The following is a 24377-nucleotide window of genomic DNA, read 5'->3' as shown; positions in this document are numbered from 1 at the left end:
CAAATTTTTGACAGGCACGACAAAGCAACACAGGCCCAAAAAGAAATCACGGAAAGACTAAGAAAAAAGAGGGATGATCAGAATTTTAAAGAATTTTAAAAACCCTACCCATTCATTTTTATAGCTTTCGGTAGAGATTTTTTTCAAGGAATTCACAATGCATGGCAGATAATATGAGAAAGAAACAGGAAAAATGGAGACAACCAAAGGAAAAAAGAAAAGGCAAAATTAAGGAAAAGTGTGTGGGCCACAGACAGTTTTTGAGACTGACAGATATTTTAGAACTTCAATAACATACAGAATTCTAGGATATTCTGCAGGCCCTACCCACAACAGGTGAGAAATATGCAAGATTTCTCATCTCAAATATACTGGTACTTGCCTGATCCAAACAGTAACAGTAAGATTGGATGTTCCTTATTCCCATCCAGTGTTTAAGCAGGAAAACTAAAGCATCAAATTTTGGTATTTAGACCATCAGTCAAAATAAACAAACAAATGTGTCTTACTATCATGAACCATCACCAATCTTCCAACTCATTTTTAGTAAAGAACAAAATTTAACATTTTCTATGCAAAACATACCACTCCAGGTTACTTTAATTACCAGCCCAAGGTATTGCATTGTATGATCCAGCGTGTGTTTATGATACACTCAATGTGTTTTTAATACAAGCCTCTCATTTGCACTCCAAAATGCATTGACAAGCTTTATTTCAACACCAAATGTAAATTTCCTTTATGATTTTCTAGGCTTTCTAAGGAACAGTCATGTTAGTACATACCTTTAACAGCCAATCCCTTCTGGCCTATTGCAGCACAGGTATAACGCCACCAAGGGCATCCCAGGTACTGAGTTTGGTTCCTATCCTTCCAGGAATTGTTCATTCATTGACGTGCTCATTATAACAAATATTTATTGTGTACCTACTTCTACAAAGCACTGTGCTAAGAACAAAGGAGGAAAATATGTAGACAAGATCCCTGTTAAATTGCAACAGTTCCATGAAAGAGAATTCGTTGGGAATGGGAGAGTGGTAAGAGACAAGACTGGTGAGGCAGCAAGAGCCAAACTATTATATAGGACCTGGTCTGAGGGGACTACAGTATTTTACATAGGAGGGGATGGGAGTAGGGCAGGGCACAAGGGTCAAGTAAAGATTATGTGTAACATGATGAATTACATGATTAGAAAAGATTACTTTGGATGTAGCAAGAAGGAAATGGAAAGAGATAAGGGCAGACGTAGGGAAACCAGTTGGGAGGCTCCTGGAGTAGTACAAACAAGAGAAGATAAAAGTCTGGAGTAAGGAAAGAAGATGCAGATAAAAAGAAAAGACCTTTGAAAGACATTTCAGGGCTAACAGCGAAAGAATGTGGAGACAGGCTAGATATAAGGAGCAAAGGAAAGGTCAGCAGCCCTAGGCTCCTGATTTGTGGGAATAGATCTTTGGTGGGGCCATTTGCAAAGACACAGGAGTTGGGATGGAAAAGGTAGATACAACTTCATGAGTTCAATTTGGGACATGCTATTTTTTTTTTTTTAATTAAACAGTCTTTGTACTTCAAATGGTCTTCGCCCATTCCAGATTCCTAACAAGTTGCCTTCTTTGACTGAACCCCATGTACTGCCCACCTCTTTAATTTATATTTCCTGCTCTTCCAGTGCCAGCAATTACCTGGTAGTTGCGTTCTGAAATGACAATATTATAAAACCCAATTTACCCCAGGGAGGAAGTACCTTGCTCATCACCCGGTTATTTATTTATTTAGGTTATTTTGTAATAGTTAAAAATATTACTTAAAAGCCATAAATATCACTAATAATAATAATCATTTCTTTTCTTCCCTTTTTAACTTTTATATCTCTCCGAAGAAATGATCGGGGGTAAAAAAAGAGAGAAAAATATACTAATTTGAGCTGTTTTCCTCTGCCGACCTGAATCCGTGTCCATTGGAATAAGGCCTTCTGGGGAAGAGCTCTGAATGACTGGAGACACAACGGCGGAAAGCCTGTACGACATCAGAAGGAGTTTCTCCACCACAGCTCTCCACTCACTCACCAACTGCAGGCTGCTGCAAGGACATCAAGGAAATTTATGCTAAGAGCAAAAATCAAAAATTTTAAATGCAAATTAATAGATAAAAAGGAGTTGAAAGAATTTAGGTTTCAAAATTGTGCAAACTGTGAAATGTTTGAGACATAAAAATATGTATATATGTACATTTTCTAACCTACTTTTTAAATATCTTGAAGGCAATAAACTACATTCCTTTCCCAGGAACGTACACATCCTTTCCCAGGACACATTCCAGTAAGAATTTAAAGCTCAGAAACGAGTATGCAGGAGAGAGCTGGAGATACTCTTACTTTAGAGATAACTTCTGCAAAGCTGCTGTTATACAGTGCACTCGCCCATACATTGGAAACGATGCCGCCGCCTGGAGCAGAGAATTTTCAGCCTGAGATACTTCTTCCTCTAGATTTTCCAGCAAGCACTTGATAACTAGAAAAAGCAAACAAAAAACCAAAGTAATGACAGTTTAAAAACATTTACAAATTTGTGAACAGCAAAACAGTTCCCACGAAAACACCCAACTCAAATGAACTTTATACTAAAGATTTTGAATTAAAAAAAAGAGATCTTGCAAGGTTATCCAGCCTGTTATCCATTTCCAGTTAAGATGGAACTGAGTATCTTTCCCTGACTTCCTGGATCCATTTACAGCAGTCACTCTGATAATCATTCTTCCTAGACACCCTCTAGGTGGGGTAACAGACTCCAGGCCTGTGTACTATGTGCTACCTGGACAGCAGATGTGTTTTTATTTTTTTTAATAATGGCTTTACTAAGACATAATTCACATACCATATAACATATATTTTACATGTACAAATCAATGGTTTTAGTATATTCAAAGATATGTGCAATCATAACCACGAATTTTAGAACACATTCACTGTCACCCCTCAAAAAACCCGCACCCATTATCAGTCACTCCCCTTCCTGCACCTCTCACCTTCCCCAGGCCTAGGAAACCACTTAATCTATTTTCTTTCTCTACACATTTGCCTATTCTGGACATATCATCTAAATGGAATTGTACAATATGTGGCTTCTTTCACTTAGCACGATCTTTTCAAAGTTCATCCATGTTATAGTATGTATCAATATTTCATTCCTTTTTACGGCTGAATAATAGTCCATTGCAAGGATGTGTCATATTTTGTTTACCTATCAGTTGATAAGCATGTGAGTTCTTTCCACGTTTTGGCTACTATGAACAATGCTGCTGTGAACATTCACGCACAAGTTCTTATTTGGATAAGTTTTCATTTCTCTTAAGTATCCGCTCATGATGGACTGAATGTTTGTACCTCCCTCAAATTCACGTTGAAGCCCTAACCCAAAACGTGATGCTATTTGGAGGCACCCTTAGGAAGTAATTAGATTTAGATGAAGTGATGAGGGTGGGACCCCAGTGATGGAATTAGTGTCCTTACAAGAAGAGAGACCAGAGCTTGCTTTCTTTTCTGTGTGAGCACAGAGCAAGAAGGCTGCTGCCTGCAAGGCAGGAAGAGGATCCTCACCAGGAACCAAAGCTTGAACTTCCCAGCCTCTAGAACTGTGAGAAATAAATGTCTGTCGTTTAAGCCATCCAGACTATGGTACCTTGTTAGAGCAGCCTGAGCTGACTAAGACAATGCCTAAGGGTGGAACAGTGGAGTCATATGGTAACTCTATGTTTAACCTTTCGAGCAAATCCCAGATTGTTTTCCAAATGGCGGCATCATTTGACATTCCCACCAGCAGTGTATGAGGGATCCCCTTTCTCCACATCCTCATCAACATTTGTTACTATCTGATCAGGGCCATCCTACTGGGTGTGAAGTGCTTGCTAATGGCTAATGATACTGATCATCTTTTCATGTACTTGTTCATATTAATCTTTTTTGAGAAATATCCATTCAGATTCATTGTCCATTTTTCAATTTGCTCACAACACTTTATTAGTGAGTTGTAAAAGTTCTTTACATATTCTAGCTACAAGTCCCTTGTCAGATAAAGGATTTGCAAATATTTTTCCCATTCTGCAGGTTGTATTTTCACTTTCTTGATGGTGTCCTTGACACACAAAAGTTTCAAATTTTGATGAAGTCCAATTTATCTCTTTATTCTTTGTTACTTGTCCTTTGGGTGTCACATCTAAGAAACCATTACCTAACCCAAGATCACAAAGATCTGCACCCCTATTTTCTTCTACAAGTTTTATCATTTTAGCTCTTGCATGCAGGCCTTTGAACTATTTTAGCTAACTTTTGTATATGGTATGAGGTAGCAGGTCCAAGTTCATTCTTTTGCATGTGAATATCCTGTTATTCCAGCACAGTAGATATCTTCCCTCACCACTAAGATGGAGAGGGTTATATTTTAAATTTTAGAATTTACTGGTATAACCAGTAAATTATTAGTATTTAGAATATATAAAGAATTCCTAAAAAGCAATAGGAAAAGGCAACCCCAGAGAAAATTGAACAAAGGACACAAACAGGCACTTCACGAAAAGGGGAAAGTGAAGAGCTTCTACACAGGTAAAAGGGTGCTCAATTACACTAACAATCAGAAAAATGCAAGATGAAACCACAGTGAGATGCCATTTTATATTCAGGAAAATTTTAAAGTCTGATAATACCCAGTTATGGTGATTCTCATAATTTATTGGTGAGAATGTAATCTGATAACCCATTTGGCATCATCTAGTAAAGCTGAAGATGCACATACTTTATGACTAGGTGATTCTACTTTTTTGTTTACCATAAACTCTCAGACATGTCTATTAGAAGATTTTTATAAGAATGTTCACATTGGCATTATTTATTTAGAAAAAAAGAGGTCCATCAATAGGAGAATGCATTAATAAACTGTAGTAAATTTGTATAATACATATAGTACTATTTACATAAAATTCAAAATCATGTAAAAGTAAATAATATATTGTTTAATGATATACACACAAGTGGTTAAAATCATGGTAAAAACAAGATGAAAGATTAATATAAAACACACAACAGTAAGCATATGGCAGGTGGGGAGAGCTGGGATAAAGGAGAGGCTTCAAAGGTATGGGTGCTATCGTACTTCTTAAGCTGGGTGTTCTCACCTAGCTTGGGAACTAAACTTGTGAAATTTCTATATTAGTACTATTTGAATCCTATCTATACTTAAATATTCTTTGTATGTTTGAAGTATTTCATAAAGTTTTAAAATGTCTTTGAATTTGAAAGCCTTTACAGGAAGCAGGAACTCCCAGTTCACCCCAGTTGCAGACCTCTTCCTATCATCCTGTCAGGGTTCCTGTTGAACCGGGCCCTGAAGTGATTAGAGTGGGCAAGTGTCATCTTCCCTGGTGCTGTCATCTCTCTATTCCCAGATCTATGGCGACATTCCCACCAGAACTACTCATGGCCTCCTAACTTTCCTCCATTACTAGTTTTTTTCGTGGCTTTTTCTACCACCTTGCAGAGAATAATTTTCTATATCTCTTTCTACATCTGACCTCTTTTTTTAAAATAAAAATCCTTATCTGTCCTTAATTACAGTGCAGTTCCAAAATGAAGATTTACTGGCATAAAATCCCCAACAAATGTTTGTTGAAAATCACTAGATCTAAACCAACTCAGACCCTAGGTTTTGGAACTGGCTGTATGGGAAGAGAAAAAGGCAGGAGTATGACAGCCAGTTAAAACATAAACCCCAACAAAGAAACTACGCTCTGTATAGAAAAAACAAAGATGATCTGGCTATAGTCACAGTAAAATTTCTGCGGGAAAAAGAAGTACATTGTTAGTAAAGAAAGAGGTCTTATTTGAGCAAGGGCTTTATTAATGTACAGTTGTATATCTACTTATTTAACATGAATCTTCCCTTTAGAAACAAGTGTTATAGCTGAGTAAATCATTTCTTTGCTTAAAAGAGAAACTCAGGGTATTCCTATATGCCGGTAAACTACTATACTGGTAATCTCTTAAATAAAAAACCACAAAGTAAATGTTTAACCAGTTGATATTCTAATCAAATGAACAGTGAGAGAGTAAGATATTGGTTTTGATAAATAAGAGCAAAAAGTCATTACAAACCCATTAATGTGTTCCTTTCCACCCAAGCAGCAGACTTATCTCCATCTTCACATGCAACTTGCTGAGTTTTTACGTACGCGGAAAGAGATGACGGGAGAGCATTCTGCCAGATTAACAAGTTCAGCATGTAGGAAGCTGTTACACAGTCATATGGTTTGGTGCTTGTGCTGAGCTCCAGTGCTGCCTGGAATAAGCCTTGGAGTTTCTCTGAATCCTGGAATAAAGCACAGACCCAGTAACTGTCACTGAAACATTTCTTTAATTTGAAGGAACAGCATATATTTAAAAAGAGAGCCTGCCATATAACTGTAACTCAATATGAACATTAATTCATTTCCCTTTCTCCCTGAATATAGGTTAGAGCTTTTATTACAGTAATTAATGATTATTACTAATCAGTTATAGTGATGAGAGTCTTGAAAATAATTTCAGTTGGAAAATTCAACATTGATAAAGCTTCTTTTTAAAAGTACGTCTTTCTTCAGCAAAAACTATACTTTTTCCTGTAGAAATTCTGCTACGACCATAGCCAGATCATCTTCATTATTTCCACAGAGACCAGAGTTCTTTTGTATGTCAAGGTTTGCTTTGCCTGGGCATCATACTCCTGCCCTTCCTTCCCCCTTTCCACAGAGCTAGTTCAACAGAGAAAAATACAAATCCATACAAAAATACAAATCCACCAGGCTATTCCTGCCGAAGCTCCACGTACACGCATGGAAAATAAAGTGATCAGATCAGCCTCGGAAATTCCGAATCAGAGCTCCCACACCTATATCTCACACAAACATCCACTCACATAGCCTGTCCCAAAGAAGCGAGAACGAGGGACAGTTCACCGTTATACACACGGACAGCAGTGGGCTGAGGGTAGGAGACACAGGTCTTAGTCTCAACTCTACAGTTAACAAGTTGCTCATTCACCACAATGGAACTCAGGGTTTTGTTGCTCAATAATATTGATTCTACTAGGATTATTCCATAACTGTCTAATGTAAGGGAAATCATTATAAATTTAATTTTGAATTTGATTATAGGTACACCAATGTTTAATGTCTTACAATTTCAAATAATAGATATCAAACATACTAATTCAAATAGCAGTTTATTTCAATTTAAATTCTTTGCTGTTTGATATGTTTAATTTTCTATGACCTAAAAAACTTAAAGATAGTAGAGAAAAGATCAAATCTAAATAAATATTAGAAAGAACCAATTAAGCAATTAAGTCATTTTTTGTAACTGACCGTTAAGTCCCTGAATTGCTTACCTAAGGAACTAGTAAGAAACATAATCAATAGCCTTTGGAGTCTAAAATATCTTTGTTCTATCATCTGAGGTCAATCAAAACATAATATAAAGACCTTGGATATGCAGCTCCATGAGAAAGAAGGGCAAGAGAGTAGGTGAGTAGTAAAATCATATATTAGAAAGATATGCCATCAAAAATATGTGTATAGAACAGATTAGCGGCTACCAGGGGAAAGGTGGGCTGGGGGGTGGGCACAAAGGGTGAAGTGGTGCACCTACAACACGAATGACAAACATTAATGTACAACTGAAATTTCACAAGATTGTAACCTATCATTAACTCAATTAAAAAAATAACTACCATTGAACGTAAAAAAAATATATATGTGTGTATAGAGTCTTTAGGTTATCAATCAAAAAATGCTTTACAGTTAACCATAATAAAAAAATTAATTATATATTATATAAAGTATGCCCAAAGAAAGACTTTGGAAATATGTAATTAATATTTTAAAATCTTGAATGCCTATTCCTATGATCATTTACTAATATGCAAGCCAGATCAGATAGTATAACCACCAAAATCCTATAGCAAGCCATATGTGCTACTAAGTCTGCTGAATTCTACAATTAATGGCTATAAACCAAAGCACACGTTTACCAAATTAGAGATACAGAGGCCCTCTAGGGCCCTTCACAGGTTAAGTAAGGAGCAGGTCTTTCATATAGGTGCTATCATAGACCTTACCCACCCCAGATACTCTCAAAATATTTGCCAGGAATGAGGCATAGTTATACATATGATACAAGGCTACAGTGCGATGAACGGTAAGAGGCAAGTGGGAGGGGTGTGTGGGAGAGAAGAAAGGAAATAGAGGAAGAGAAAGCATCTGCTTTAAAAACTACATGGTACAAAAATTAGAAGCCTAAGCACCAAAGAAGCTTCTGCTCACCAGGGAACCTGAAAGACCACAGGGATAGGTGGGCACTGGAGAGCAACTTACAATACAGACCCAAGTTAGAAAAGATACTCTGAAATACTGCAATGCCATCTGGAAGCCACAGAAACAGACACCTGTGCTCTCTGACATGTGGTCCTACAGAATGCCACTGCATCTACAAGCTGTCACGCCCTAAAAAGAGCCTAATAGCCAGAGACTAGACCATGGCTCCGCTGCAGGCCCATAGGTGCCCTTGACCTCTGTACAGCTCTAAGAGAAAGCCAGAGCAAAGCTCTTCAGCCGGTGATCTCACAGCCTCAGAATAAGCCTCAAGGATACAGCTGAGCGCCTGGGTTAGGGGGTCCCCTGCAGACCCATCTCCATGTTGTACCCTCACCCCTGAGCCCGTCTTTGGTTCCCATCCTAAGGAAGGAAGTGCAAGTTGTCAGGAAGAGAGTGGGGGCTGGGGATGGGGAAGAAAGCCTAGAGACAAGTGTTATTAACCTCAAGGACTCTGAGTTTCAGTCTCAGTTTAGCTATTGCTTGTTGGAAAATCAGAAATGTGTTCTCTACCTCACTTACACTCAGCTTCCCAGTCTACTATCAGGGAGATTATCTCAAAAACTCAAGTTACTGTAAGTGATACTGTAAATGATGTGTTTTGATCGAACATTAACATGTCCAAGGGAACTGAGGAGACCACAGTTAACTAAAATCTACCAATAATCTTGTAAACGATAAAACCTACTGCCTCCTACACCTCCCTTTTCATCAAAACAATCAAAAAAGCAAAGCTCACCAATCTCAGCTTTGTTTTCTCTTATAATATTTCCTCCTTCCCCCCCATCCATCCCGACCTCCTCCATCCACCAGCCTGCAGCAGGAGAGGTATTGACGACAACTGAAACAGTCAGAAGATGTAAGAAGGCAGATGCAAAGAGCATGGACAACCCATAGACTGCTTTGCCTGCCGCTAAAATAGAAAGTTTTCATGCACGCATCACATTTACATTTACATAGGAAAAGTCCAAATACCTGAAATTGTACAACTGTTTTTGGTAACTTCATTAGAAGATCAAATGCTAATATTTTCACTTCTTCAAAGGTGCTGGTAAAACATTCCACTAGTGTTTGGAAACGACCAAAATCAATGTCATGACTCAGCTGATACACTGTTTGGACTCCACCTAAAAGACAAAAGGTTTAAAAGTAAGAAAAGAAATCAACATTTTGAAGTTATTTGGCCAAATTTATAGAAAATTAGTATAAAAATTCACATTTCATACTTTTATTGTGCTACCCACAATAGCATAAAAGAATAATTTTTCCATTAATTTATTTTTCCTAAGAATGATAAAATAGTATTACAATTATCCAAATAGGAAATAAACATTTTTTTTAAATTTGTTTAAAACCACTCCATTCTTTTTCAGTCATATATTATATAAACGATACCTAAGTTATTTTTTTGAATAAATTTAGCAATACAACTTTTTAAAAATCTTCATAAAACTTCTTGACCTAGAATCCAAAGTCCTACCACGTCTTAGGTGAACTGACACAGAATAATCAATATGATGACATATCCTAATGGAATTACTGGGCATCAAAGATAAGGAGTCTTTTAGCCATTCAGGCAAAAAGCTCAATTCATCTACATAGCGGAAAAAATTAGGCTGGCTTCACTCTTCACCATAACAACATACGATGCTACTAGATAGAGCAAAGGTTAGAAAATCCTCAGGGAAAGGAGACTTGATGAAAAATTGTATGTCAAAATCTTATTCCAGTATCAAGTAGAACAGTAATATACACATTTTTGATTATGCAAGAAATTAAGAACTACATTTCTCCAAAAACTCTTTTCAAAGAAAGACGAATTTCAGCCAAGAAGAAATGAACAGAAAAACTATCACAGAAGAATGATGGCAGCCACTGGATTCATTTAACTTTAAGATTAAGACTAAACAACTGTGGGAATAATAGGTTTCACAGCAAAATGTGAAGAACATTTACTAAACTTTAACAAATTAACCCCTGACAATAACTGAAAACATTCCTATGCTTACTTAATTTGAGGAATACTGTTCAATATAAATCAGGATGTGGGTTTCTTATTTAATCTTAACTCACAAGTTATTGCAACCCTGTGAAATTCCTGGAGCAAGCAAATGAAGTTTTTGTCACTTCACTCACATATCTGCTCAAATTTGTTTCTTCTTTTCCAATTCAGATGCCTTTCATTTCTTTTTCTTGCCTAACTTCTCTGGATCAAACTTTCGGTACAATGGGGAATAGCAGTGGTGAAAGTGAGCATCTCTGTCTTGTTCTTGATGGTAGGAGAAAGGCCTTCAGTATTTCACCATTGAGTATGGTGTTGGCTGTAGGTTCTTCATGAATGTCTTCATCACATATAGGAAGTTCCCTTCTGTTCCTAGTTTGCTGAGTGTTTGTTTATCGTAAAAGGGTGTTGAATTTCGTCAATGCTTTTTCTGCATCAATTGAGACCACCATGTGTTTTTTTTCCCTTCATTCTAATGTGGTATATTACATTGACTATTTCTTCTTATGCTGAACCACCCTTACATTCCTGGGATAAATTCCACTTACTTACTAACGGTGTATAATACTTTTAATATGCTATTGGACTTGGTTTGCTAGTATTTTGCTGAGAATTCCTGCATCTATATCTATAAGGGATACTGGCCTGTAGTTTTCTGTTCTTGTGGTGTCTTTGTCTAGCTTTGGTATCAAGGTGACGCTGGCCTCATAGAATGAGCTAGGAAACGTTACCTCCTCTCCAATTTTTTTGAAGAGTTTGAGAAGGACTGATGTTAACTCTTTTTGAAATGTTTGGTAGACTCACCAGTGAAGCCCCTCCCTCTGGACTGTCCTTGCTGAAAAGCTTTTGATTACTGACTCCATCTCTTTACTTATTACAGGTCTGTTTAAATTTTCTATTCCTTTTTGAGTCAGTAATTTGTTTGTTTCCTCTAGGTTATCTAATTTATTGGAAATACAATTGTTCATTGTATTGTCTTATAATCCTTCTTATTTCTGTAAGGTCAGTAGAAATGTCCCTAACTTTCATTTCTGATTTTAGTTATTTGTGCCTTATTTCTTTTTTTCTTAGTCAGTATAGGTAAAACGTTGTCAATCTTACTGATTTTTTAAAAAACCAACTTTTGGTTTCATTGATTCTCTGTATTATTTTTCTATTCTCTATCTCATTTATCTCTGTTCTAATCTTTATTATTTCCTTCCTTTTGCTAGCTTTAGGTTAAGTTTACTCTTCTTTTTCTAATTCCTTGAAGTGTAAAGTTAGGTTATTGATTTGAGATCTTTTTTCTTTTCTAATGTAGCCATCTACAGCTATAAATCTCCCTATGAGCACTGCTTCTGCTTCATCCCATAAGTTTTGGTATGTTGTTCTTTTGTTTTCATTCCTCTCAAAGTATTTTCTAATTTCCCTTGTGATTTCTTCTTTGACTCACTGGTTGTTTAAGAGCTCTGCTCAAATTTGAAGCCTTCTCTCACGCCACTATATGAACAACTAGCACTCCCCATCCTCCCAGGCACTCGATATGCCCCCTTGAAATATCTTTTTATACTATTTATTTCCATCTGAAATTCTATATATTACTTGTTAATTTATTGTCTGACTCCCTTCACTAAAATCTAAGCTCAAAAATGGGAAGCACTTTATTTCACACATTGCACATCGCTGGCTACTTGACATACAGTAAGTGCTAAATAACTATCTGGTGAACAAACCCTTTTAATCTAATTGTGGTATCCAATTTTCCACCATGAATACTGTGACATTTTATTCTGAGTAAGAAAGACGTGTGTGGCTTATTCTTCTTGAACTAGGACATACTTGAGGAAAGGCAGAAACTATTTTGAGTAATCATAGTCCTTCTTTAAAATAATATGAAAACCCACAGTAAAGTTCGTGAGATAAAGATGAAGAACGAATTTACAGTTCCCATCCTGCACTTCACAGTCATGCCTCTTTGGCCTCCTTTAACATAAATGGGTATAGAGTGGCTTGCTCCATTTGCATTACCTCCCAGTTGTTTAATTAACATAATCACTGTGACAACAGTTACTCCCCAACTATATGTGACTCATTCATTAGGAAAATGACTCTGGTTTTTCACTTTTAAGTACATTTAAATATATTAAACTACTCTCTCAACTGAAAATTACCAGTATAATTCAGCCTAACGTTATTTCCCACACACCTACATACAACTTATAACTACATTAAATGTACAGAAAACTTTTTGTTAAGTGAATAATCAATCACCCTCAGGTAAAACTTCATTTTCTAAGTTCAGTTGTAATACTACTGAAATTCCCTAAACTGATGGATGCCCCTGTATTCATTTTCTGTGCATGCTGTAACAAATTACCACAAACTTGATAGCTTACAACTACAGAAATCGATTCTCTCACAGTACTAAAAGCCAGAAGTCCAAAATCAAGGTACTGGTAAGGGCCCGCTCACTCTAAGGGCTCAAAGGGAGTATTCACTCGTCTCTTTTGATGGCATTTAGGCCCATCCAGATAACCCATGATTATCTCATTTTAAGATCCTTAACTTAATCACATCTGCAAAGACCCTTTTTCCAAGTAAAGTTCATATTCACAGGTTCTAAGGATTTGAGGTGGATATCTTTTGGAGGTCAATTTTTGGCCTACCGCACCTACCTTAATCAGGTGATCAAACTGTTCATTATGAACAACAGGACAAGCCAACATCATGTACCTCCTGCCCTGAGAAGAACATCACATCACCTATGCCGTATTTCTCCCAAAAATGCAGAACTTGAATCAAACCATGAGGAAACAGTAAGACAAACCCAGATTGAGATACATTCTTCCAAAATGTTAATCTCATGAAATAAGGAACTTTGCAGATTAAAGAAGGCTAATGAGACATAACAAGGAAATGCAAGGTGTGATCTTGGATTGGTTCCTAGATCACAGGAAAAAATTTTTTTTCCTTAAAAAGGCCACTTACTGAAACTGGCAAAATTTGAATATGAATTATATATTAGATAATAGCATCGTATCAACATTAAATTTCCTAAATTTGATCATTGTGTTATGGTTGGAAAGTTAATGAGAGAGAGAGAGATAAAGCAAATATGGCAAAATACAAACACCGATGAATCTCGGTAGAGGGTCTACGGCTGTTCATTGAACTATTCTTGAAACTTCGCTGTTGTTTTGAATTTTTTCAAAATAAAAACTTGAAAAAATGGTTTTCTTCAAATGAAGCAAGTCTGTATTAACAGCAAATAACTATCCTTTTCCCCTCCAAAAAATTATACTTTGCCTAAAAATTTAAACTGAAAAAAAAAATCCAACTTTAGTGTAAAGCTCCCTGGTCCTCTGGCCATTCCCTCCAAAAGAGCAGCTGAGCAGGATATTTTTCTGTTTGACCACAGTCAAGAATGAGCACAAACAAGAAATCACATTAAAATACACATACACTCACGTACAGGGATAAAAAGAATCATTTCTTGTCAAAAAGGGAAAAAACCCAACTCAGAGGGAAGTTAAATGTTCATCCTCTTGAGTAACCCGTAGAAGGAAAAACAAAGGTTATCATTAAACCAGAGTGCCTGTAAATGACATCCTCATATTGCCTTTTTGAAACCAGATTGAGACTTACGAAACAGATAGCATATAAGGGAAACCACATTTTAACCACAAAGACTCACTGAGGAATGTTATACATAAGAGAAACGATTATTTTTTTAATTTTTAAAACTTAAAGAACAGATGGGGCACTATCTTAAAGCAGCAACACAAGAACTGAGGAAATAAGAGCAGCAACTGTTCTCATAATAATAATTATCTATGAAAACTGTAGTTTTGCATTGCCAAATAACGGTCACTGAAAACAGTCTCTCTCCCTTATGCCCCTCATTGAAAAATTTAATTATGTCCCAATAAGAACTATACAGTGAGAATAAAACCCCCAGAAGAATCTAAACAAAAGCAACAGAACTGAAACTTCAACTAAACCAAAATGTTGACAAAGTATGTGATTTGCGAGGAAAAAAATAATTTTCCCCAAACATTATTGAAAACTTACCTTCTGGGACAGGAAAAACTTCAGCTATTGAGCCTAAAATGGTTAAAGCTGAAAATCTAGTTGGGTAGGAAGAGCCAGGAAACAATGCTTCAAAAAGACTGCTGCAAATGGAGGACATGAAATTCTAAAAAGAAAAATTACGATTGAGTTAACTCACAATAAGTTGCCTTCATAGTAACATATTTAAGAATGGAGTGTTTTTTTAATCGAGAGATAAGAGATTTGTAAAAACAATACTAGTTTTTTCACTTTGCTTGACAAGTCAACTTGACATCCTTGACCATGAGCTATTTCATGACTGCAATGAACCGTATCTTTGTAGTGTCACAAGAAGCGCAATTCCTATTGCAGTCTACACAAGAAAAAAAGACATTTTTGTTGAAAACAAGATCCATTCTGCCCTGACTTGTGCTGAAGCTGTGTGAATACTGATCTTCTTCACCAGAGGCACTCAGGCATCAAAGGCAGGTGTACTTTTTAAAGTTATAAAATGACCAAACAAATATCCAATATATACTACTTGATAAATTTGATAAATATAATACTTGATAAATTTGGCTATAATGAGATAGTTTATAAGAAGATTCCACTATTCCATTGTCTTCTATGCGCCCCTTTGAGGCTCCTGCTCTACCATTCTGTTTATACAAATGATAAAATACAAAACTGTTAGTAAAATGCAACAAACAAAAAGGCAAAGTGGGAATACTTTATCCAAATAAAGTCTTCTTCCTCTAATTAAAAAATATTTTTTAATAATAATTTCTGTGTTAGACCAAAGAGAAAAATTATAAGGAAAAGCTGTGATTTTCAAGCATCTCATATGCTGCTACACCCGAAAGACAGACACTTGTAAGTGAGCAGCCAATAAGCAGCCCTAGTCCCAGCTGACCCCCCACATTCATTCCTCTGGTCAAGGACATACAACCTTGGGGATTTATCCCACAGGCCCTTACAAGCCTTAAGTGAGAGTTTATTAATTTATTAATTCTATTGGGTTTGAAAGGAATAGGGTGCTTGTTGGAAACATCCTAGTTAAAGTAGTTTTAATTGTAAATGAGTAGTATAGTACTCACATTAAAGAGCACTAAGTTCACGCTTTAGGAATTATGTTATCCTAATCATAGTGTCATTTATATTCTTAGATATAGTTCTTTCCCTCAACCCGACTGTAATCACAATGGAGGCAAGGACCACCCTTTATATGTTTACATCCCTAGTCCTGGGCATAGTGTCCTACACACACAGTGGAGACTCAGTACATGCTCTAGTCACTTTTAATGGCTCCTAGTGAGGCTTCCAAAAACCTTAGCCTGGCGTTCGAAATTCTCTACTACCCATCCCCAACTTGATGTTCTAATTAATTTCTATTACTCAACCCCTCTGCTGCCTCAAGTATCTCATGTCATTCACACTAGTGAATTCACCACTCCCCAGATTCTTCCTGTACTTTCCTACCTCCAGGCCTTTATTGAAGCTGGTACTAGGGAAAACAACTATTCACGTTTTGGGATCAAGAGATCAGGACTGGAGTCTGGCTCCACCACTTGCTAGCTGGGAGACCTTGGGAAGGTTACTCAACTTTTCCAAACTTCAGTTTTCTCACTTGTTAAGTGAGCACAATAATGCCTCTCTCACAGCCTTGTTATTAAAGATTAATGAGAACATGGAGAGAAAGCATTTGGTAAATTTAAAAGTACTCTAGCTATTTATATTAGTTATTTTGGTATGAGATAATCTCCTTCACTAGACTAGAAAACATCTTTTCAACTAATAGCCTCTGCTTCTCCCTTAGCACTTAGTCTGTTGATGGGCACTGAGCCTACCACACACTGTGCATGACACTCACTGTTACAATGATGAATAATACAGTGCCAAAGTCACAGCCTCCAAAAGCCACAGGTGACTACAATTGCGAGAAAATATCAGAATCATGAGATTGACTCAGATTAACTCTAAAAGACTAGTTTCCAAAAAAATATGTATCCATTAGCACAAACTAAGAAACAATGCATACATAAAAATTCAGAATGTCAATCCACAAAAAAGATTTTGTGTTTCTAAGTACCTAATTCAGATTTTGCAAATGTCATTTTACCACTTGCAAAAAGCTGGAGATGTGTTTTCTTAGATCATCTAGCAATAATCTAAGACAGGCTTAAAAATAACTCTTTCACATACACAGTAAGTACTCAATATATAGTCACTTTTAATGACTCCCAGCGAGGCTTTTTAGAGTGATTCAGAGTTTACAAAGAGCTTTCTCATTTGATCCTCAAAATCAACCTTTTCAGAGAGGTTACTAATCTCACTTATAGTTGAGTAGACTCATAAAGTAAGCCAACTACTAGTTCAGTGGCAGAATTGGAACTAAACCTATGTCCTTAAAGTTTCAGTTGTGACTTCCCAATCTTCATTGTAATGATTCATAAAGACGAAGCCGCTTTCAGACTTTGTGTAGGAATATTTTTCTTCAGATGATTTTTTACCTTTCAAATACAAACTAAGGCCCATCCATACTAATGTTTAGAATAGGTAGTGAGTATGTCATGGCTCCAATATCATTAGTTTATTACACTTGTTTCCCTAAATGAAATAAAATAGGTAAGCTTTGTCCTCTACCTGGGTCTTAGGAGAAAATAAGAGTCTGCTTCTGGGAGGCTAGATTTGGAGTAAGAAACCAGTAAAAAGCTCATTTTGTTCTGACGGACATAAAGTGCAGGTTGTCAAGCTGAGCCCTGGCCCAGACTGGAACTGCTATGTCTGGGGTTCCATCCATTCCATTAACACAGTGCCCTGAAACCCAGCCCTGCTCTTCAAGCCCGCTCCAAAAGGAGACAGACATGAACCTCCATAGCTGGACCACAGGCCCGGAGTCACAAATGTAGAGCCACTGTAAATCCTGTTGGTCTAAAGGGGAAGCAGGCCCAGACACGGCAGTCTCCTAGACGAGATGTGGAAGACTTCAGGCCGGCAATTACCTTCTGGTTAAAGTACTAAATTCACCTGGCCCACATAAGCTATAAACTGTTAAGATTAACCCACTAATGTTACTCTGTAACAGATCTCAAGTCCAGCACAGGTTCCACATCGCAGGCTACCTCAAGGGAAACACCAAATCTCCAGAAGGAAGGTGTAAAACCCAGCTTAAAGGAAAAAAGCACAGAAGCACTACTCACCAAGAGACTTCCATTTATTTCCCTTTAATGTTTACTCATAGTTATTTTAGGTTTCTTAAAAATCCATATGTCTGGAAATCTATCACCTACCTTATACTGCTGTAAAGAAACAGAAGGGTGCTGTGTGGTTAAGTCATTCTCTGGTTCATGTTTGCCTTTACTTTGCTCCAGTTTATAAAGTGTCTGAGAACTTTCCTGTATCCTACAAAACAACTTTTGAGAAAAAGAAAAATGAAGCACACGTGAGCCACATTAACCTTAAATGTCAGCCTAAAAGGCAAAGGAAAAACTCTTCTTAATTCTTCAGACTAAAATTGCAGGCAAGGAGAGTCCTAGCTTTTAAACTAACTTACTTTTTTTTTTTTCCTGCTGAGGAAGATTAGCCCTAAGCTAACATCTGTGCCAATCCTCATCCACATTATGTGTGGGTTACCACCACAGCATGGCTGACAAGAGGTGGAAGTCCACCCCTGGGATGTGAACCTGCGAACCCAGTCCACTGAAGCAGAGCACACTGAACTTAACCGCTATACCATGGGGCTGGCCCTTTAAATTCTTAAGATTTACACAGTGTTTCTTTTTACCAGAAAATTAACATTTATATTTTTAAACCAAAAACAAAATATTACTACAAATCAGAATACAGTCATTAAACCACAGCTCTATCTCCTTTAGGTTGTATGAACCTAAAGACAATATACTCACTTCTATACTCTACCAACTCTTCACCCCATCGACCTGTCCTGTGATACCTCAAGTTTGATTATCCAATAACGACCGTTTCATGAAGTGCTTAACGAAACTACAAAAATACAAGGGCATCCTTCCTCCTCTTACAAAAGTGTTCTTAAAGCTTTGCTCTGAAAACTCCATCACTAGATTTTTTTTCTTTCAAAAAAAAGAGCTCAAGTTTCATTTATTACACCTAAATTAAAGGACTCCTCACTCTGGATTTTAATCCCCAATGTGAACTTTATGGACTCACAGAATGGTCCTGAGAAGGGCCATGAAGAGAGGCGAAAGGCAGTCTAGTCCCATGGCCATTATTCTCACACTCTCTCAAAATCTTGGCAATTTGAAAAAATCATTTCCAGAGCAAAGCTCACCACTTTCCTGTACTTTCTAAAGAGAAATTTTACCTTTCTAAGCAGAGAACAAATCTGTTGCCGCACTGCTGGAGACTGACTGTTAAGATTGTACGTGATAAAGAACTGAATCCACCGCATTTCTTCTGTGGAAACGATTTCTGTGCTTCGATTACTTTCACAAAGCAAACCTAAGGTATCTATCCGTACCTAAAACACATCAAGCAATACAATGTTAATTTTTCTATGAGATAAACAAAGCCTAAGCCACCTGACATCTTTAATTATTTATATAGACTACCAAAGGAAAGAAAACAGTAAACCTCAGTTTACCTATATGTGCTTCCGAAAGCTTCCCTAATCTCAAAGATCCTGTGGTTACTTCCTATAAAATTATTTTATTAAATGTGTAAATTGGATATTTATAAAAGTCAACAGTCTTAAAGATTCTTATTCCACAGCAATGCTCAACTTCATTCTTTTTTCTCAGTGATCACTTTACCCCACAACCTCATCAGCTGGTCTCCTGGTTTCTTTCTGCTCCCACTCCGGAAACCCATCTCTGTTTCCATTAATTCCACATCCTTGCTAAAGACAAAGTGGCTCTAGTTCCCAGTTACCAAATGAATGAAATCTGAAGTCTTCAGCCTAGCATTGGAAGCTTCCACAAAATGGATGAAACACTCCACTCCTGCCTAACAATGTCCTTAATCACCCTCCAGGCCTTGCTTATCTGTGTCCTTCATCACCCTCCAGGCCTTGTTTATTTGTGTCCTTCCATTTTCTGTGCTGCTCCAATGCTTGCTCTCCTCTGATCACATTTATCACTGTCCTAATCAACCACCACCTGCTCTGATCAGTCTCTGCTGAGCATTCCAAGTTCCCATGCTTAAAGGCACAGTTGTATCTGTATTTTCTTCTAAGAGTTCCCAGTTGTTTTCTGCAGGTTTTCTTATTCCCTCAACTAAACTCTACGTAGCCTGAAAGCAACGTCCACACTTTTCACTTTCTATCCATCCCCCTTATGGACCCCTTAAACCAGTGCTGGGCATAACATAGGGGCCTCTATAGAGGACTGTTAAATGAATAAATGAATCCCCTGATCTACTCCACGTACAAATGCCCAGTTACTTTGTTTACTTACTTGGCAGTGCTGATGAACTAAGCCCTGCTTTATTCTTGCACTGGACACAAGAGTTCCCCAGGCATCAGTTGCAGAGTGAAGATGTCCATGAGCTCTAGCTGTTCGTAGACATGCCATCAAAGCTCCCAGAGCCCCTCTAGTATTAAAAGATCCTAAGGATGGAAAAGATTGCCCTTGTCTCAAAAGCACAATAACAAAGACTACTACTGTGCTATGTAACAACTACCACAATTTTCATGTTTCCAATTAACAATATATTTCAGAAATAAAAGTCATATTTTAAACTCAATTCTAACATGAATTAAAGTTCCTATTATAAAATAATCATTATTTAAAATGATTTAATAGATTTTATATCAATTATTTCAAGTAAGCATAATCTTATCGCTAACTTAAAGAAACTGGTTTTTTTACAAAGCTTCTTTATTTTCTTAATAAAATACAGATATAACAATAGAAAATCCATTATCATATCTTCACATAAAATACTTCCCATTGGTCAATGATATAGATACATGCACACATATATATCTTGAAAATAGTCCACTTCAGAATAAATTGCACTTACTTTTTAAATTGGAAAGATTTACTTTATATTTTCTGATTAAGTTTTTTTTTGAGGAAGATTCGCCCTGAGCTAACATCTGTGCCAAGTGACCTCTATTTTATATGTGGGTCACCACAACAGCACGGCCGCCACTGAGTGTCATAGGTCTGTGCCTGGGAACTGACCCAGGCTGCCAAAGCGGAGTGTGCTGGACTTACCCACCTGGCCACAGCACTGGCCCCCAAGAGAGATCCTTTTATTTATTTAATTATTTATTTATTTGAAGAAGATCAGCCCTGAGCTAACGTCTGCTGCCAATCCTCCTCTTTTTGCTGAGGAAGACTGTCCCTGACCTAACATCCATGCCCATCTTCCTCTACTTTATATGTGGGACGCCTACCACAGCATTGCTTGCCGGTGCCATGTCCACACCCGGGATCCAAAATGGCAAACCCTGGGCCACTGAAGCAGAACGTGCAAACTAAACCGCTGTGCCACCAGGCCAGCCTCTGATTATCTTTTTAAAAGATCCTTTTTTAACTCATTTTTCCCCCGGCTTTTTGAAACCACCAGGGAAAGTGTAGGAAGAGAGAGTAAGGGTGCTAAAGACCCCATCTATGCCATGCATCCCTAGTAGGAGTGGTGGGGTGAGGTAGGGGGACTCCCCACATGTGTATCTAGAAGAACTGAACTGAAAAAGTTTAAGGTCCCTACAGTGAGGCAATGGCTATATTAAAGTTTATAATCTCATATAACCATTCCTTTCTACAGAGTTTAATTTTACCGTTTTATAGGAATTCAGGACTTTTAAGCTTTTTCAAGTTTTTCTTTCATAAATGGATAAGGTGAATGTATAAAGGAACTTACTTTGTTCATTTATAAAATTTTTTAAAATTCCCTAATGCTGAGACATTTGGTTCAATATATATTGTTTATGCATATGTGTTTGAAGAAATCATTTTTTAATAAATATTTTTACTTTTTCCTTTACGGTTAGGAAATAAACCAAGAAGTGAATCAGGAAAAAGATTAGGTGGAGAAATATTTAAAATAATAAAAATCACTAAAATGACTTTCAGACAAAAACAGGAAAAATATTTCAGTGGCTGAAGACCATTATTTCTCTAAAAATAAACACTGACCCTCTCTGCATATTTTGGAGTTACTGTTTCTCCCTAGTAAGGAAGATAAAAGGAGAATCACACAGAACCTGAGCTTTCAGAGGCCAGGACGTCAGCCACTACCAAGGGGTCAGGGAGCGCTGGCTCACAGGGCCCCCTGACATAAAGATCAAGACTGCCTCACTTCAGAAGAGCTTCATGAATCCTCAGCTTTAGATGGCTTCTCAAAAAGGCAAGAATGACTGTCAAAATTTTCAAATAATGGCTCACTTTTGTGTACAGCAATCAAATTTTCCAGTTATCTCATGGTTCCTCTTTGAAGTACTGGAAGTTTTTAACTATTTTAGCTGGAAATCTTCGTAAGATATCATACAGGCTACCATATTCCTGCTTCGCTAAATGGAATATAATAATTTTACGACTCATGAGTCAAGATCATCATTTTCTATAACAATTACTGGACTATGTTTTCACGCAGTGATGCCTTTAGGGTGACTAAGTTTCAATGGAATGTTCACCCCTATTCTAAAGGACTACTGACAGCTGTTTCTTGAGGTCATGCCTCTAAATTTTTGTCTCTTCCCAGAGAGAAAAACTTGCGAATGCCAATTTACCCATCTTCAACCTTGCCTAAAACAATTTTTAATTACTGTTTCACTTGAATAAGCAAATTATATAAAACACACAAACTTTTACTCCAGTCCGACAACCAAATAACAAGAAAGAACTTGGCAAAATTAACTAAAACCTATTAATAAAGGAAAACCCATAATCATAACTGGAATCAATCCTTAGCTGGTAGAAATGACTTCAGCCAAAAAACTCTATTCAGCTATGTACAGGAAAATTCGTTTCAATCTGAAATCTCTATCACTAAAATCCTCCTTTACTATTCATAGAAGTAGTAATATTTAAATTTGAATACGGTCAACATCTGCCTGGGTACCTATACTTAAGCACCCTAACTATAAAGTACTAAAACAAAAAGTCATTCTCTTACCAGTTTTAGTATCAGCAGAAGTCTGAAGAATCTTTACCATGTAACTTAAGCTTTCAGGGTTGCAATTCAATAATTTTGGCAAGTAATAATCAATTACATAAGATTTCTGATCCAGGTTTCCCTCACACAGTATGAAAAGGAGAGGAGAAACCCAAGTCTCATGCCACTTGTCAATCCAAGTACTGTCGACAGCCTGAGATTTCAAACGACTCTTATGATTTTTAAACATGGTTTCCAAGAGGTCACTTGCATAAGGTACCAATGATTGGTCCCCCATCACCTCTAACATTTGTGATGGTATAGTTTTAGCTAATGCCAAAATATGCTCGGTTCCTATGTAATCTACTAAACAACCAAGGCATAAGTACTTTCCTTTAACATGCCATTCCAATCGCAAAAGGCTCTGAGTCAGTTCAAAAATGAAACGATCAGTAGCCAAATCTGACTTTTCTGAATCTGACTCTTCGACAGTGAGCTGATGCATTTGGAGAATATTTCTGAATATGATTTTGGTTTGGTGTCTCAAAGCATCCAATGGATGTTCCCAGTGGGTATAGACATATTCCAAAAGTCTCCCAACGATGCTTGAATTCCCATTCAGACTGTTCTTTAGGCTTGGGGAACTTGATTCAAGGACATGTATGGCTGAATTAGTCCAAGATGCCAAAATTTTAGACAGAAACATTTCCAGAGTTGATTCTTTGATCCTAAAGAAAAATAAGCCACATTATTATAAACTCACTAGTAAGAGAAATTTCATTTTATAATCATTTAGACTAATAAAATACAAAAAATGATAAGAATTCAATCATTATTAAATTTACAACAAACGAGGCCAAAACAGATCTCAAATTTGTACATGAATCTTTGCATCTTGTAAAAAATAATCCAAAAAGGGACAAAGGAAAATTCTGGGAGTGATGAATATGTTCATTCTTTTTATTGTGATGATGGTTTCACAGGTATTTTAAAACATGCTAGGGGCTAGGGTTGGGGAAGATTAGGGAACAGAGTTAATGAGGTTTCTTTTTGGGGTAATGAAAATATTATGAAGTTGACTGTGTAGATAGTTGCACAACCCTATGAATATACTAAAAAAAAAACTGATTTGCACATTTTAAATATGTGAATTGTATGGTATGTAAATTATAGCTCAATAAAGCTGTTATAAAGTAACACAATGAAGAAAAATTTTTACATTCTTCTAAAATATGCACAATTTTAAAATATATATAAACTGAAAAACATGTAAAAATTATTTTACAACATTGTACTTTTATTCCTTTATGGTCATTGCTATCAAGCTGTATCTACAGTTCAACATTTTAAGCACATGATCACTTTCAGGCATTATGGCAAAAAAACCCACAAAATATAATCCAGTGAAGTCAGAAGACCTAGTTACAGCTCTGGCTCAGGTGCTTATTAGCAATACACTCTGAGGTTTAAGCATTTACTTTTCTAAGCTTCACTTTACCCATTCCACAAATTAGATTTCCTATTCTATCTATCACACACATGAGGATCACACTGATTACCTATGTTAAAATTGTTCATAAACTCTAAAGCACTCTATATACAGAAATTTTTATAGTTTAAAAAAAAAGCTAGCATTATGGGGGCCGGCCCCGTGGCCAAGTGGTTAAGTTTGCATGCTCTGCTTTGGCGGCCCAGGGTTTCACCAGTTTGAATCCTGGGCACAGACTTGGCATGCTCATCAAGCCATGCTGAAGCGGCATCCCACATGCCACAACTAGAAGGACCCACAACTAAAAATACACAACTCTGTACCGGGGGGCTTTGGGAGAAAAAGGAAAAATAAAATCTTTAAAAAAAAAAAAGCTAACATTACAGACTG

The 24377-nt window shown here is 36.9% G+C and overlaps 1 protein-coding gene across 8 annotated transcripts in view; it reads right to left on the bottom strand.

Annotated features, from left to right (window-relative positions):
- Positions 1-24377, bottom strand: part of THADA (THADA armadillo repeat containing) — a 307690-nt gene that overhangs the window by 265984 nt on the left and 17329 nt on the right. For all 8 annotated transcript variants that reach the window (XR_011526117.1, XM_070572782.1, XM_070572784.1 and 5 more), the window contains 9 exons: positions 22520-23226; positions 19852-20003; positions 18762-18917; positions 17713-17835; positions 14444-14567; positions 9367-9518; positions 6140-6353; positions 2372-2507; positions 1940-2076 (listed from right to left, as the gene is read on the bottom strand). Coding sequence is in view for 7 of the 8 variants with exons in the window: in XM_070572782.1 (XP_070428883.1) it covers positions 1940-2076; positions 2372-2507; positions 6140-6353; positions 9367-9518; positions 14444-14567; positions 17713-17835; positions 18762-18917; positions 19852-20003; positions 22520-23226 (1901 nt within the window). In the remaining variant the exon portion in view is untranslated. The remainder of the gene's footprint in view (positions 1-1939; positions 2077-2371; positions 2508-6139; positions 6354-9366; positions 9519-14443; positions 14568-17712; positions 17836-18761; positions 18918-19851; positions 20004-22519; positions 23227-24377) is intronic.

Source organism: Equus przewalskii, chromosome 14, assembly GCF_037783145.1.
Source record: "Equus przewalskii isolate Varuska chromosome 14, EquPr2, whole genome shotgun sequence".
Taxonomy (NCBI): Eukaryota; Metazoa; Chordata; class Mammalia; order Perissodactyla; family Equidae; genus Equus; species Equus przewalskii.
This window is presented reverse-complemented; position numbering and strand designations above follow the sequence as displayed.